Source organism: Podarcis raffonei, chromosome 6, assembly GCF_027172205.1.
Source record: "Podarcis raffonei isolate rPodRaf1 chromosome 6, rPodRaf1.pri, whole genome shotgun sequence".
Lineage (NCBI taxonomy): Eukaryota > Metazoa > Chordata > Lepidosauria > Squamata > Lacertidae > Podarcis > Podarcis raffonei.
The window spans coordinates 58705154-58722280 of record NC_070607.1 but is presented as its reverse complement, the minus strand read 5'-3'; the positions used below and the strand labels follow the sequence as shown (position 1 = coordinate 58722280).

The 17127-nt window shown below is 40.1% G+C and overlaps 1 protein-coding gene across 32 annotated transcripts in view; it reads right to left on the bottom strand.

The window, feature by feature from the left end:
• The window catches only part of NFASC (neurofascin), a 180941-nt gene that overhangs the window by 19140 nt on the left and 144674 nt on the right, over nt 1–17127 (bottom strand). For 14 of the 32 annotated variants that reach the window (XM_053393255.1, XM_053393248.1, XM_053393246.1 and 11 more), the window contains 3 exons: nt 12069–12293; nt 9491–9679; nt 7637–7777 (listed from right to left, as the gene is read on the bottom strand). The exons of 14 other annotated variants lie outside the window; for them this stretch is intronic. In XM_053393255.1, the coding sequence (XP_053249230.1) occupies nt 7637–7777; nt 9491–9679; nt 12069–12293 (555 nt within the window). The remainder of the gene's footprint in view (nt 1–7636; nt 7778–9490; nt 9680–12068; nt 12294–17127) is intronic. 4 more of the 32 variants (XM_053393257.1, XM_053393259.1, XM_053393279.1 and 1 more) reach the window with 2 other exon arrangements.

Sequence of the window (17127 nt, the reverse complement as noted above, 5' to 3'; positions counted from 1 at the left end):
GAACTGCCTTCAGATGTTTTCTAAAAGTCAGGTAGTTGTTTATTTCTTTGACATCTGATGGGAGGGTGTTCCACAGGGCGGGCGCCACTATCGAGACGGCCCTCTGCCTGGTTCTGCTCATGGGCTGCATTCACATTGCAGTTTATTCTGTTTCCCTGTTTCCCTAACTGTTTATTTCCACATCACACTTGAGCTTTTACACCACATAAAAGCTACTTCCAGAAATACACTAGAACATAGTGCAAGTTTAGTGCTTATTTTCATGTTATTTGCAAATGGATTTTTTTGGTAAACAAACAACATAGAAATGAGTGCTAAAGTTGTGCCATATTCTGACATATTTGTGGAAGTGGCTTTTATGTAACGTGAAAGCTCAAATATAATGTGGAAATGATCAGTTAGGGAGATACTGAGAAAATGGAATAAACTGTCATGTGACTGCAGCCATGGTTTCTTTGGAGGAAACAAACCATAAGCACTGGTTCACATAGAAGACAAAGGCAGCCTCTGGTTTGTTTCCTCCTTGACACACCAAAGGAAGGAGCAGGGGGAAGAGTGCAATAGGGACTTTTGAGCAGTATGCTCCAGCACACTGTTCATTCACATAAAGCAATTAATTTTAACTATGGTTTAACATGTACAAACCAGGTCATTATCTTTCTCCGTGTGTGGGGATTTTTCAGATTTGAGACCTTTCTATTTTTCCAAACACATCACAGCCCAAGTTCTAACAGTGACAATTCAAATCCAAGGGTAGCAGTGAAGGCAAAGGATAACACAGGTGGGTACAGCAGACTTGCGCAGAGAAATAAATATATGGTATTGCCTAACAAAGGAGTGTTATATAAAAGGGGGGGGCAGAAGAAGCTGGGTAACAGATTTGATTCATGGTAATGGAAAATATTGTAGGTGGTACCTCAAAAGAGGATGCAAAGTTCTTCAAGGAGCAACCAAGGATTCATATTTATCTGGTACATAGCTAGAACAAACAAGTACAAAAGGCTTCCTAACACATTATTCAATGTCCTGAAAACCACAGACAACATGAGAGACTGAGGCCTGCCCAGGCTTGTTCCAGCTTGTGTACAATGCATTAAGTAATGGTTTATAGCATGATGTGTTTTTGCAAAACATCACAAAGTTTTCCCAGGGAAAGTGGCAGGACTAAAAAAAACAAAAAAAAAACCCCTCTCAGAGCCCTGATTAGAAAGCATGGGACAAATGGAAGAAATAATGGGATGAGCCCTAAGTCATGCTCGTTAATTTCAATGAGTTTACTCTGAGTAAGACTTAGTTGAATACCACCCAAAGCTTGAAGCTTATGTGACTTACCAACTATGATGTTAGTATATTTCTTCTACCGGTAAATTATTTTGCGAAAAAGGAAAACATACACATCTAACTGACCTAATTATTATAATATTGCACACAACCCAGTACTCTGTTGGATTTTAAGTAAGTGTTATTAGTGACATATGACAAGTGAAACAGAGTCAGTCTTAAATGAGCAGCAATTCAATGAAGTCAATTCCTAGCTTATATAGCACTTTATTTTCTTGGGCCAAGTTCATCCTGGATCACTAAAACATAGACATTTGAGAGTACCTAACGTAAAAACTTGTGCATTTCAAACTTCGCAAAAAAGCAGAGCTCATCAAGACTGTATGCACACTTCATTATAGGAATGATTCACTCAGAGAAACTGTGAAAGGGTTTAATGGTTGGCTTCATGACTTTAAAATCAATGGTAATTTTTCCTCCTTGTGAATCAAACTGGAATTGCGCTATTAAACCATAACCTAATGGCTTTATCAGAACGCCAGTAGGAAGTAACATGTATAAGCAGCTTTCAAGTTATTGACAATAAATTAAAAATATCCTGAATAGCACTAATGGAAGATTATCACAGCCACGCAGAGTTGAAGCTCTGCCAACAGTATAATGAAGATACACTCTATATTCGTAGCCAACAGACCTTTCTCAGACTCTCTCTGGGTCTTCTCACATTAAGTGCTCAATTCCGCAATACTTACTTACAACAAAAGTTTGATCACAGGAGGACATGCAAATGTATTAGAGGACACCCTCTCTTTTAATTCCACCCAAATAAGTGAATATAAGTTATTTTGGTTCCCCCCCCCCCTAAAATCAGAATCAGGTTGTCTTCAAAGCTGGGAATGAATTATAAAAAAATGTGCATTTGGTGTCAAGATCTTTGGGGGTTCTGAGGCAGAGCCCCAAACTCACACAATACCATGGCCCATCAACATTTAGGCCCCGGAGCCATCTTTCTTACATATAATAAGGTAAAAGTGTCATGCTGCAGTTCGGCCACAGATAGCGAGCACTGCAAAAAAATTTATGATGAGAGGCAGTGGATGGGAAGTCCAGGCAAGCCATAGAAGGACAGGCAGAACAGACTGCAGCCTTGTACCGCCCCCCTCCACTGACTCCTCTGCTTGCCAGCCTCAGGGACCTTGCCCCTAGGATCCAGATCCCCAAGGCAGCTAGCCCTGTGCTAGCAACCTTCCTCCTCCTTGGCCAGCCTCAAAACCCATTGCTGTTTCCACCACCATTTAGCATCAAGAGCAACACAGGGGTGAGGAAGGCGCCCAGAAGTGCCAGCTGGCCTTGAGATCCAGAGCAGAGGCATGAAGTGGAAAGGAACAAGCAAGACGCCCAGAAGTGGTAGCTGGCTGTCCTTGGAATCCATGGAAAATGGAAGGTCTAAGCTGCCCCACCTTGGCCCTTTCATCCTCTGAAACAAAAAACAAACACATCCAACTACTCTCCCTAACAAAGTCAGTACTTCTCAATTTGCCTCCCTCAGTGCAGCCTCTAGGTCCTCTGTAGTCATCTTCCAGCATCTTTTGTCTGTCATGATGTGCTATTTGTCTGTCATGATGTGCCAGTGTTCCAGCTCCCTTAGAAAATCTTAAGGGCTTTTCTTCAAGTGTCTCTCACCGCAGCTTTTTAATTGCACTACTTTCCAGCTTGACTTACACACAATGTTTTTACTTCCCTCCCAACCTCTTAGCCCATCATTAGAAGTGTACTGTAGACTCCTGCTTAAAGTTTCTGGTTTTTTCCCTTAACTATCATGTTCCAAGGCTGAACCTTTGACCGTCCTGTGCAAAACTTCCAGAACATTCCCTAGTACTTTTAACCTTCATGTGAGCTTATGAGCCTCTAAAGCAAAAGCTATTGTTGGACAAGTTTTAACAGGAAACCCAAACTCAAAATGTTTGAAAGGCCTATTCTCAGGGGCAAATACTGATTTCCTGTTACGTTCATATGATTTGAGGAATCTACCACTACATCATTATGTTTTTTCAAAAGGTATGAGCAATTTTAATTGACTCAAAAGTGCCAGGTGCCCCATTGGCCTTTGTGCTTTGACATTCTCCCTGTTCACTACTGGCAGCTGATTTACCATGCATTCCCTTTTCCTGTTAAAAGCACTACTGTGGGAAAAAAGTCCACTTTGAAGCTATTCTAATGGAAGGAGCAAGACACTAATTGCATGGACTTCAGAATTGCATTAGGCTAAATGAAACTACAGGGTTGTCAAAGAGGGAATAGAATTATACTGGAGGCTTTTGGAGCAAATGGTGATTCAATTAACGATGCTAACATATAAAAGCTTTCAATAGAATAGAAGGAAGATAGGAAAGGCAAATATCAGATCGCATGATATACAGAATGAAAGGGGGAAAAGTATAATATACAAGTATACTTTTGATACAATAATGATTAAAAAATCCTCCAACATATTCACAGAACCCTGTCCAAATCAAATAGGCAATGTCAAAATGATACAACGGCACACATCAAATGTAGTTGTTGTGTCCTCCTTAAACTTACATTTCATTTGCAAACAGCCTGATCCCGTTTTGCAAAGCCAAAATGCTTTCACCTGATCTCTTATAGCCATTGGCATGAGGCAACAGTTTCTAAACTTGATGTAGCCTTGCTTTGGCTATGTACAGGAGGAATAATAATCTTCCCATGCTTTTAGGGGGAAGTGTGACAGAGACCAAAAGAGGATGCCATAGGACAGAGCAGGGAATCTTTCTTTAGCTCAGTGGGCCAGATCCTTATTGGGACCAGTCTCGCGGGCCAAATTTGACAGGTGGGTGATACCATCTGCCAATTAAATGACATAAATATGATGTCACATGATTGACAGGTGGGTGCTGTCATGCACCTGTAAAAATCCCTCCGGCAGTTTTGCAACTCTCCGTCTACTCCCCATTTAAACCCCTAATTCCGGATGTTAGGGTGAGCATGGGGAGCTTTGCAAAGGCTTTAAAGCAACCCCTGTGTTCCTGCTTGAGTGTCAAAAAAATAGAAGACAGGCCTAAATGTACATTCCCAATATTGAATGTAACTTCATTGTACTCAAGGTGGTGTCAGGTGAATGTGACTTAGGCCCCAAAGTCCTTGGCAGATAACAGGAATCCACACCTACTTTGCAGTTGGCTGCAATTTTTGTGGATTGGCCTTGCTGGCCTCCTTCTGGGCCCCACCTGTAGAGCAACATCAGTGATGAATTGCATTTTGCATATAATAGGTTGTCAAGACAGCGCCACACCCTTATGACATTTTACATGTATACTTACTGTATTTTTAACAGGGCAGTGGAGGTTAATATTATTTTTCCATCCAGGTATATTTGTGTAACATTAAATATCACTCACTGCACGGCAAAGTATTGTTCTAATTAACCAAAACTGAGCAAAAGAAATAATGTAGTAAAACTGCAGCTGTGGGGCTACTTGGCTAGTGCAATTTCTACTTAGAAAAATAAGCTGCTGTCTCCAGAAGAGTGACTTTCAAAATAACCTAAAGAAAAAGGACAGCGCTTTCGTCTCACAGGTATTAATGATGGAACATGATAGTAAGCTCTGATCTATCACATCAGAAGCAGCCAGCCTGGAAGAGAAAAGGAATGAAAATACAAGAGGCACTAAAAGAAAGCAAGGAAGGTCACTAAAATAGTGTAGCTTTGGCAGTCACCTGGGATGCATCAGAGGAAAAAAAACATAGATCTTGGAAATCTTCCATTACTGTATCTTGAGATACAGAAAAAGTACTCTTTTAATGCACAAAATGCATATGAAACACACACAAACATACAACAAAAAGCAAATCTATCAGCACTGATCCAATTTACCCAATTACGGCAAGGAGCAAGAACTGTGTTATTCCCATGTATTTTTTTTGGTTGATGTAGCTAGGAGGTTTGCCAAGCCAAAATAAACTAAAATATTTTGCATTTTGGATTCTTATTTGTAAACCACAACACATTATGTGTAAATCAGGCTTCATCTGAAGCACCGCTCTCAATATCCAGTTTCCTGGGAAAAACACCACGAAATTTCAGTGAGATAGCACCACTAATGAACTATGTTAGGGTTACATTTTCAACATATCCATCCTCAGCTGGGAGGCATTTCATCTGCAACACAGAAGATGATCTCACTCTCTACACACATACGTAACTATGTACAAACTGATACTGGATTGCAGAAAAAATAAAGTTCCCCAAGATCAAATAGATGGTTCTCTCTGGTTCAGTCCATTAGCAGGAAGGATGTGCTCCTCCAGTTGCTGGACTGCTAAAACTGTATGCCATCTGAGCAAATATTTACAAATGCAGCAAAGGAACTGTTGCTCAAGCATTTATGTAAAAGCTACTAGTCGTCACGATGGCTATACAGAATCTGCATATCCAGGGGCACCATGCCTCAGTGTACCAGTTTCTGGAGATCAACAGTTGGAGAAGGCTATTGCCTTCATGTCCTGCTTGTGAGCTTTCCAGTAGCATCTGGCTGAACACCTGGGAAGCAGGATGAGAACCTCCCCACTCACACCAGTGCAACTGTGAAGGTCAGCAGTGTTACAAAAGTTAATTGTTTCTGACAGAACAACCAAGTTGTTGAGGGGCTGGGGGGGGCAGGCAGAAATTGCTTGGGGGTTGTATAGGAACTGTGGGCCACTGGTTAGTTACCCGTGGTAGTTATAAAAATATGGCATTTTTCATTTGTTTTCACACATGTTCAGACTAGGTTAGCAATTTCTTTCCACCATTTGTCTATATGCCACCATAAACTTTATCATTTTAGAGTTAAAAGAGAAACCTTGCTTAAATTGTGTGGACATTTTGCTTATAGCTTTTGACACATTGCTTAAAGCTTTCTACAGAATGACCTTCCGATTCTTTCCACTCAGCATACATTTCAGCTATTTCTCACATGGAAACTACTTTTCTAATTACCTGCATTGACAAAAGGAGCTTTTATTATGGACACAGGAGGAAACCTGGGATATGATTATGTTTGATTAAGCTTCACTATGACTGAAGCTGATTGTTTGACAGCTACCTAAAATTCTGAAACCAGAGGTCAGAAATGTGAATGCATAAACTAATATCTACTAAAGTCTGACTGGTTCCATGCTGCAGCCCTATAGCACTACCAGGCAGTACTGGAAATAGATCTAAAAGGAGGTTCCACACAGTATTTAATATTGTGTTATACCATCCAGGAATGTCTTTTACCATGGTCAATATCCATTATGTTTATTCACAGGCAAGTCCTGTTCAGCAAAGGCTCTTTTCAATGATAATTAAAAGCTTCATGCTTAGGGTTGTAGCCATTTTATTGCTTCATATTCAGCGGTGCTGAAGGATTAGTGAATTGCCCCTTAATTTCCTCATCTGTAAGCTTCCTTTCATTTTTAAAAATAGTGAAATAGAAAACAGGAAGCTTCGGGTAAAGATGAAGTAGCCCTGAAAGATGTCAATAGAAATTGTCTACATTAGACTGGCTGGCAATGCAATTGTGTTTTTATTGCCACTCCCCCAACTGAAAAAACCCTTGGGAAACAGAAAAAAGTTACTGGAATATATTGACCTAATGATGCTCATTTGAATTCTTCATAAAACAGAGTGGCAACATAGAAGCAACCTATACAAGGCACTTTTGAGACACACAAATAGGATATAAGGCAATATTCTGTAAAGGTAAATTGCTCCAATTCTCAGATTGTGACTTCATTTGAAATTATGAGTATGCCACATAGCTCTGCGGATGTCTTGCAGACAAATCCACCATATTATAATATCTAAAATCTTTTTCATGAATACCCAGACATAAAGCCAATCAGAAATTCACATGTGCTCATGCAACAGCTGGCAGCATGATAATGAGCAGTGCACATGCACACAAAGGGAAACATGAATGCGCAGACAGCAACACGTAGCCTATAGCATATTCCTTAACAATAGTGTTTATTATTAAGTCTAGATGGAAAACCATGGGTCTCTGCCCTTTTTATAGATATCTTCCAAAACCAAGCTTGTTTCATTAAAAGAAAAGTTATGCCAATATTTTTTTCCTTTGTTTGTTTTAGCAGAACACAGTCTAAAGAACCTCATTAAGAGAGAATACATTTCACTTTGGTACTTGTATAATAAGGGCAGAGTGCACATCGTCAGTGAAGAGATGGATGACATTTTCTCCATGCACGGCATAATTCCTCCATCTGAAGCAGCAGCACGCAAAGGCAGTAAGGCTTGGAATGGAACGTGCCTCCAAAATGCAGCACATTGTGGGGCTGAACCCCATCTCACCTGGACTTGTCTGAAAGGTTACGTTCGAGCTGATAGTATCATTCCCTTTGAGAAAAACCCGCACTATGTACTTCTCCCCAGGAGTCAGGTCAACCAGCTCCAGAAAGCCTTTAGCAGGGGAAGATTTCACTGTTTTGTTACCTGAGAAACAGAAACTTCATATCAAAGGCAGCTAGCAGGAAATGCAGATTACTCTGTAGGCAAACATCCCTAATGCCAGGTCCAGCTACTGACTCGACACATGTCCCTGCCGATGACACCACTGACTAACACAGAGTGAACACCCAGAGTTTCTGGCACCATCAGTTCAAAGTTGAAGGGCTCGTTTACAGAAGCTCACTCCACTTGTATGTAGGAGAATTATATTTTCCAGACACCATTTAATCTAACGGAGCACCTGCTTTGGCATCGTAAGGCAGCCAGCAACCAGATGGAAGCTTATCACATTACTGGTTCAGCGATTTTGCATAAAACTAGAAGTGGGGGGGGGGGCAGAAAAAGAGGGAAGACTTTGTACAGCCATCTCTGGGAAATTCTTACTTGGAACAGAAAGCGACTGGCATAGGCTTTTTGCAACTCGCAAGTGCCAGATGTGCCGAATCAGTAACAACAGCAACTCTTTCTCTGGCAGCATGCTTCTGATGCACTAGAACTGCCTTTTCTGAATCAACCTCAACACATTTTGCAAAATATGTAGAAAAAGTCACTTCTAAACTCTTATTAAGAGCATGCACACAGATCACAACGTCAAATTATATTAAAGATACACTGCTAAAAGCATTCAAACATAAAGTGAATAAAAAGAACCCTGTTTGCAAACTCCAGTGTAGGTACCCTATGAAATTGCAAGTATTCCAATACTTCAGGAGTTTTGGAAGTGCTTGGATGCTGTGTTAACTTAACCTTTGCAAATCATTAGGCATGGAAGTCCCTAATCGGCAATGTTACAGACGTGTATGAATCTACAAATATACTTTTGCTAGCAATGGCTAGGTTAATGAGAGCACCAGGCCTGAGAATTGAAATCACAGGAGTCCTTTAAAGAAAATCCAAGCAGCTGGTTTTGACAAACCTAATTTATCAAAGTACTACAAAACTGGAAGCATGAGAAGCTTCCCAAAGAAAAGAAGATTCCCTTTCCCACTCTGTGACAATGCAGCAGCCAGCTGAGTGGAATACACAGGAATCCTCCAAATCATATCCACACAATGGGTGTTACATTGACTGCTTACTATTTAATCATGCTAGATGCAAATTCCTAAAGTGTCAGTTCTTGATTACTTAATTTAAAAATCTAAACACAATACTGTATTGATAATTTTATGGAACCAAATCCTAGAACAGGACTTGGCCCAGCAAACTAAAACCAAGGAAAGCATGGCTAGGGCACATATAACTTGCCCCCAAAGCTATAAGGTTGACAGTCAATGTTTAATTCTTTGACCAGTACATAACTACTTAAAAACTGCAGGTAGCATGCCAGCAGGAAGTACAGTGAGGTATGAATGGCTTGAAAACAAAATTTATGTAGATAACTAATTATAAATCTCCAACTAAAACGAAATGTGATCATTACTATTAACCCCCAAATTATTTGCTATAGAGGGGATCTATAGATTTTTAAAAAGCAGGTCCTTTTTAGGATGTGTTATTCTGAATCCTCCACTGAAAGGAGTCGGCAGTTATTGTGTTTAAGAGAACAGCAACATAAAACACAGAGTCAATATAATCTGAAGGACAAGTTAAATGCCATGCCTTTGGTCTCCCCCCCCCCAAAAAAAAATCCTCCATGCACAAATTAAGCAGTACAATTAGTTACACTATAATGAACATTGCATGAAAGGTCCATTAAACCTCTGAGAGATGACAGAATCTCTGGTGACATTAAGGACCCTGCAGAATTCTCGAGCTCCCAATGCTTACTGTTGATATACTCAACCACAAACTCAGTTTCAGGATCAAATGTGTGGTTCCAGGTGATGTTTGCCCAGTTACTGTTAGGTGAAGCTTTTACATCCCAGATAGGCTGCTTTGCACCACCAGCTGGTGAACAGGTTAGAACAGAGGTTAGTAAACTGGATTATGAACAGAGAGATGCATTCTAACTGCAAGCCCAAATTTAAATGAATTGTTTTCCTTAGAAGGAAATGCAGAGCATCCTCCTCACCACCCCTACCAGGTATAGCACACAACAGACTGTGGATGCTTCAACATTACCTCACATAACACAAACAAAAAAACATTGCAAAGCCATTTCAATTCATACGTCACTTTAGTAATGAGAAGAACTTTTTTGGGGGTATATCTAAATATATCCTTTGCAACAGCAAGGTTTGCATATAAATTACATATTAAAATGTACACCTGGATATATGCCCATGCTAATACTCTCTTCAGCCATAGCCATTTTCTCGTGCAGCCTTGAACAACCTGGTGCCCCCTAGATGTTTTGAACTATTACCAAAGGTGATGGGAGTTGTAGTCCAAAACATCTGGAGGGCACCAAGTTGGTGAAGGTTGTCATTGCACCAGCAAATTGAGAGGTACAACATTTTCAAAATGGCCAAGGATAGAGACATCAATCTTTCTGCCAAATTATCTTGGAAGCAGGATAATGGCCCAAGATGGACGTCATGTGTCCATACATCTATAAGAGCACAAATCACCTTAGGAATTTTAGTGCCACAAATTAATGAGCCACTTGCCTGTCAAAAGCAACACTCTACAGGGCAGGGTCAACTCAGCTGCCTAATTCTTACAGGGCAGTGCAGAAGGTTACGTTCTCAGCCCTTATGCCAATACCTACTTTGCAGGATTACAGAAATCCCACATAGCAGCTCCTGATGATCTACGTAACTAGACAGGCAGAGATTTATTAATGATGATCTGTTTCAACATTGCACCAAATCAAGGTTCAATTCATTGCCAATTCTCACTGTTTTAAAATTGAGAAAATACTGGAAAGCAAAATGTTCTTGTCACTATTCTGGATAGTGGGTAACAGAAATTAGCTGGTTTTAGGTCAAGTTAGTTTGTGACAACATCAGTTTAATTGGCTTCAATCCATTAGTTTAGAAACTCTGACTATTGCATTAGGCTTCAAGTCTATACATACTTACCTGGGAGTAAGTCCCACTGAATTCAGTTGGAGTAAGTCCCATTGAACTCAGTGGGACTTACTTCTGAATAGACACGCAGAGAATTGTTCTATTAGTTATTATAACATGATAAAGTGAAAACAATTCAATATATCTTTGACATGAGAGCACATTCTTCAACAATACAGCCACTTTATGACTTAGAAAATGACAGTTACCTCCTCAGCTATACTTTTACGTCTTTACAAAAAGCTATTTCTAACAATAACAGTTCAGTTTTAAAAATGTCTATAATTTCATATCTTGATCCATCAATTACCACTGCATGCTCATTCATGCAACATTTAGTTTTGAGCCACAGCTGAGAAATCCTTGCATCAATAAATTGCAAGCCAGGCACCAAGTTCATATGCCTATGCTTAGAATATACATGAGCATTCCCATTGACTCCAATGAGACTCCATGCATGCAAGAAATTTGAAGCTGGGCTTAATCAGAACTACTTGAGTTTGCTTTAACTTCTCTTCAGGAGTATAAATTTACTGCAAACCATGAGATACTACATGGTTGTGTTTTTTTTTTTTTAAGTGGCTAAGCAAAATGAGGCATTGTGCCCCAGTGGTCAATCAAAGACCTTTTTCTGGATGTGTTCCTATTTCAGATTGAGGTATTTATATGCAGTAGATGTGGACTTGGTTAAATATCTGTTCCAGTAAGTTTGACACATGTTGCATTTTTCATACAGGGCAACCAAATATTTGCATAGTGAACGTTTGGATGTGCACATCATTTGTTGGTAGGGACCTAGCATGATCTCTCTGCAGCAGCCCTAAGAAGCAGTTCTCTTATGTAAAGATTTATTTTTTTTAACACTGAAAAGCATCATATGGTATTTGCCAAGTCCCATAATGAAACAGATGCATTAATTAATGCAACCACTGCTTTTACTACATTGTAGGGATGACAGCCAATTTAGCCCACTATATTTTGTTATAATGTATTTGCTGTACCTGCTTATCCTAGCCTACAGAAAGCAAGGAAAACTCTTGTGTTATACATGTGCATAAACAAAGCTGACCTGTCTCTCTGAAGAGCAAATTAATCTAAAGTAACTTTATCACGGCAACATACTGAGACCTTGAATGCACAACCCAAGGATTACTTTTCATTTGCTGCTAATCTTTTATCACAGCACTGAGAAACTCTACGTGTTGGATGGTTTTCAAAGCAACCATACCTTGATGTTAAGCCTGAATTACAGGCTTAAAAAAACCTGACAAGATCCAAGTATGGATTGGACGACTAATAGAAAAGGAAAGATGAAAACACAGTACCAGAATCCTCTACTGGGATACCTATTGTGCTAGCAATAACTGTGGTGATGGCTGCTTCTGTGGTGGTTGGAGCTTCTGTGGTGGTTGGAGCTTCAGTAGTGGTTGGAGCTTCTGTGGTCGTGGTTGTGGTGGTAGCTTCTGTGGTGGTTGTGATAGTAGTAGCTTCTGTGGTGGTGGTGGTGGCCACAATGGTAGTAGGGCTGATGGTTGTTGGAGAGATTACAACTGGGAGAAGGAAGTGTAAAAACTACATTTTGAAAAGTATTTAGATTTTCCAGTTCTTTGGCTTTGTCATTCCCTGAAGCTAGGCGCACATGCAAGATATGGCAAAGTGGATCAAGTCACACACACACACAAACAAACAAACAAACAAACAAACAAACAAACACAAAACATACAATTGAGGGGCAAAAAGAACGAAGCCATCTGCAAAGAGGACAACAAAGCCTGAGTTTCACTTTCTTTCCTTGGCACACTTTTGACTAACAACAGTTAATACAATTCAGCTGCAGAGTGGGCAGGTGTGGGAGAGTCCTGGAATCCATCAAATAAAGGCGCATGCAAAACCTTCTGTAGGCAAGTGCACTGTAAACATATGGGCAAAGCAGCAGAAAGTGGGAGGCATTGGCTTAAAACAAATACTTGCCCACAAACATGCTATTTGTTTTTGGGTTCCATTCACTGACTGAACAGAATGCTTCTCTTGGTTGTGAGAGCATTAGGGCACTCCAGCCCCTGTGGACAGCAAATATAGGCTTAACTGGATTGAAAAGCAAGAAAATGCATACATATCTCCGTGAGAGAACATGAGAATGGGCCTGACTCCTCAAAATGAAGCAACTTGTATGATACAGCAAGTAAAGTTTTCCTCCCTCGACACTGAAATAGGAAACTTCAAGAAACAATGCAGAACAAGAAACTGTAATTCAGCCTTTTAACGTTAAGACATGTGGAAACCACAAACAATGAACTTAACTTCTAAGTGGTTTTCACCATTCTAAAGCTACTATGTTTAAAACATAGCTATTTTAAGACTCAGTAGGTTGCCAAATAATACATCTAAAGAAAATACATAATACAGTTTCACGTGTGAATGAACTTATAATGTGATCCTGTATATATCTGGGCCTTACTCCCAAGTAAACTGATCACAGCTTTAGCTCATGAACATGTGTTTGCTTTTCAAACATATATAAGAAATAAATACAAATAGCCTTTATGTATCCCCCTGAATATTTCTGATATTTCCTATGGTGGCTTCCTGCTTCTGGAATACTCTCCCCAGGGAGTTCACCTGGAACCTTCGTTACCTATCTTTAGTGGCCAGGCAAAAACATTCCTATTCACCCAAGTCTTTGGCTAATTAAACAATCTATGGCCTTTTAAAGTGTGTATGGGGTAGTTAATATTTTTGTATGTATTTTTGTGTTTTTATATTGTAAACCACCCTGTGATCTTTGGATGAAAGGCGGTATAGAAATTTTATAAATAATAGTAATAAGAGTAAGAACTCTTATACACATGGGACTTAGCTCAGGGTTAAAATACTAAAGGGACGTGGGTGGCACTGTGGGTTAAACCACAGAGCCTAGGGCTTGCCGATCAGAAGGTGGGCAGTTTGAATCCCCGTGACGGGGTGAGCTCCCGTTGCTCGGTCCCTGTTCCTGCCAACCTAGCAGTTTGAAAGCACGAAGTGCAAGTAGATAAATAGGTACCGCTCCGGTATGACGGCATTTCCATGCACTGCTCTGGTTCGCCAGAAGTGGGTTAGTCATGCTGGTCACATGACCCAGAAGCTGTACGCTGGCTCCCTCGGCCAATAAAGCGAGCTGAGCGCTGCAACCCCAGAGTCGTCCGCGACTGGACCTAATGGTCAGGGGTCCCTTTACCTTTACCTAAAATACTAAAGTAGGGAAGGGAAGAAGATTGTCCCATTTCTGCCAAATCAAAAGGTTTTCCATATTCTTCAAAAGCACTAGGTTTTGATAATTTTTTGGCAGGAAGCATATTGTGCTAAATGGGGCATCGGCAAGGTAAATCCTATTCTCTTAAAAATGACAGAATTTGGCCTTAAGCAGGCAAGTCACCTTTAAACAGACAATTAGATTTTAAAACTCTTAGCAAACTAGAATGATCCAATTTGTTGTGGACCAGGCAGAGCAAAAATTAAATTAACACTGCACACCCTGAACTGTAGCGAAAGCATTTCTCAGATGACAGCTTTCTGACAATAGAATTTTGTGCAGATCATACATTTTCCCTACTTTTAAGCTCTGACGCCACATTAAATACTTATCACAGATTCTCACACCTTGCAAATTTCAAATTATTTATTTTAGATGAGGTTGGACTTCAAATTGAAGCCCATTCCCACACTCCAATCCCCACATTGTGTTAGTTAAAAAACCCAACAACCCTAGTTTTTGTAGCATCACACACACATGCTGTAAAATATATATACCACTAGAAATAATTGTAATGTTAGTCTGTAGATAAGGAACAGTTTTAAGCTGATCTGCTTACTACAGCATCAGTGCTGTATACTTGCTCTATCTGTTTAAGATTTTTGGCAGAGCAAGCTGAAAATGGAATTTAAGGCATTTTTAGTCTTGTCTGAATTCTCCCTGGGGGTCAGGACCTGAATCCCAAAAAGGATATGAATGGGAAGAGAAATAGTGCTTTTGGTTAATAACATTGTAAATGGACTCTTTGTTAGTGAATTCTAGATGAAATAAGATGGTCTGGGTTAGGACCAGAGGTCAGGCTACATTATGAAAATGGACCTTCCTAACTGCAGAAAGTCTTACTAGCCATTTTGGCTTTGTTATATTGCTCTCTCTGCAAAATGTCTCTGAAAACTCTTGGCTGGTTTGCTGTAAAACAGATTGCTTCTGAAATTTAAACACATGGTAGAAAGAAGCTCAGCTACTGGGTACTGCTCTACCTATAAAACCTGCTGCACACTCTGATGGCTTTTGTTTGTTTTTGTAAAAATTAATATCAGAATATTTAACGCTGGAACTTTAAATATGGCCCACTTAGTGATCTAATCCTACAGAATACTAGGTTTTGTCACTCTCATAATGTGGAAAGATTACAGCTGCAAGCTTTAATCAACTAACCCAGGAATTTGAAATCAACTAAAGCTTTAATGACAAACTAAAAATCTGCACAATTAATCAGCTTGGCCAACAAGAAACAGAAATCTCACATGGGGAGTCCTGAATGCTTCAATAATGTGCAACATACCAGTTCTCTCCTCCCTTCACTAATTTGGACTAAACAGAATTTGCTTCCCCCCATCCTCATTCCAGTTTGTATCTGGGAGGCAAACGATAGCTTCCAAGGAACAAACCGCTAACAGTGCTCAATTGAAATCAGTGGGCAGGATTCACCTAACCAACCCCATCAGCAGAAGCCCTGTGTAAGGACTTCCACTTGCACAATGCGGCTTCCTCCCCCCTTCCAAGGTTCCCCCCCCAAAAAAAAATTGGTTGGGGTTTTTACCTCAGAAGAAGCCCCAGAATAGTGCCTCGGGGGAGAAGACAAGGAAGGGGGAAGAGGGAGCCCGACTGCACATCGAATTCCACTCAGTACGTCTTTTAAACCTAGATCTTGCATAAAACTGATAGGCCGTGAACTTAAGGTTTTCCCCTAAGCCATTTTGTTTCTGATGACTTGCTGCAATCGGGAAAATTCCATATTCTCAATTTCCCGTTTTTTAAAAAAATTAATGCCAAATTGGTGGGCTTTTAATTCTAAACAATGTAATGTAGCTTTCATTTGTTACACTTCCAAACTCTCAACACATGACTGAAAGTGTCCTTTTCCTTCACCCCAAGTCTGACTTCCCAGTCACAAGAAGCCAAACGAGGCTTTAAATCTTGAGGATTTCATTGTTGTTAACAGTCTTGCCATCTCTCAAAGTTCACTATATATAATGAGTTGGCTTAAGTGCCCCTTTTATCATCTGGCTTTCGACCTCCTCTGGGTCCATGAGGGTCAGACGTTTGATATTCTCCAACAGAGTGAGGGTTGGAGAATTACTCCAGCATTAAAACGAAAACACACGTTCTCATGAATTTCTATAACAAATGAGGTTTGGAGTGAAAGATTAATTAGATACACTTGAGATAATCACAAAAGCTGTCTGGACTACAAATGGCTCCCCTGCTGCAGAAGAACCAAGATATGCCCCCCCCCAAGCACTTGCAGGTTCACCGAGGTGGACACACACATGGTTTTTTGTCTTTGAAGGAGCTTGAACAAAAGATGCATGACACCAAAAGAGAACCAGTATATAAAATCAGAGACCAATGAAAAGCATCACACTATACAGGTAATCTTCCTGCTGCTTTTGTCCAACAACATAATAGGTGTAAAAGAAATGAAGACACCAAGCAGCCAACAATACTGTCTATATTGCAGGATCTTCATGATAAACCAAGTGTTCAATTCAACATCACAGCAGATGCCACAGCGATAGCATTTCATACCATCATGCAAAAGCACAGCAAATGAAATAAAGTCACTTTAAAGTGTGTAAGATTTGTCAAACAACACTGAAGAAAAACCCAGAGAAAGTGCATTATATAACCAAGGAACTCAAGCTTAGGAAAACTAGCATGTATACTTTATAGAATATGACAGAGGGAAAGTGGAAGAGTCTGAGTTCTCTTAGGGCCTTTCTGCACTTATCATTATAGTGATAGAGTTGTTAGGTTCGGGGCACTTTTTGGCTACACAACATTGACATTATTCAGCTAGTATTCTGGAATAATGTACTAAAGAAGCTGCCTTTTCTTGTGCTGCCAAATAAATAAATAAATAAATAAATATTCTGACTCGGGAAAGATCCAAAATGTCACATGTGTAACATGTGAACAAGCATCGTCCTATTTTCTGTGTGGAGGGTTGGTGGATGTTGTTTGGGAGGAATCTGTTTCCCAACACTTCCATCTGATGGGTGCAAGCAGTTCAGAGGAGAGCTTTGGCCAATGCAGAGTCCAAGTCAAAGTACTGTCCTGACAGCAATCATAGGCTGCATGCAAAATTTCAT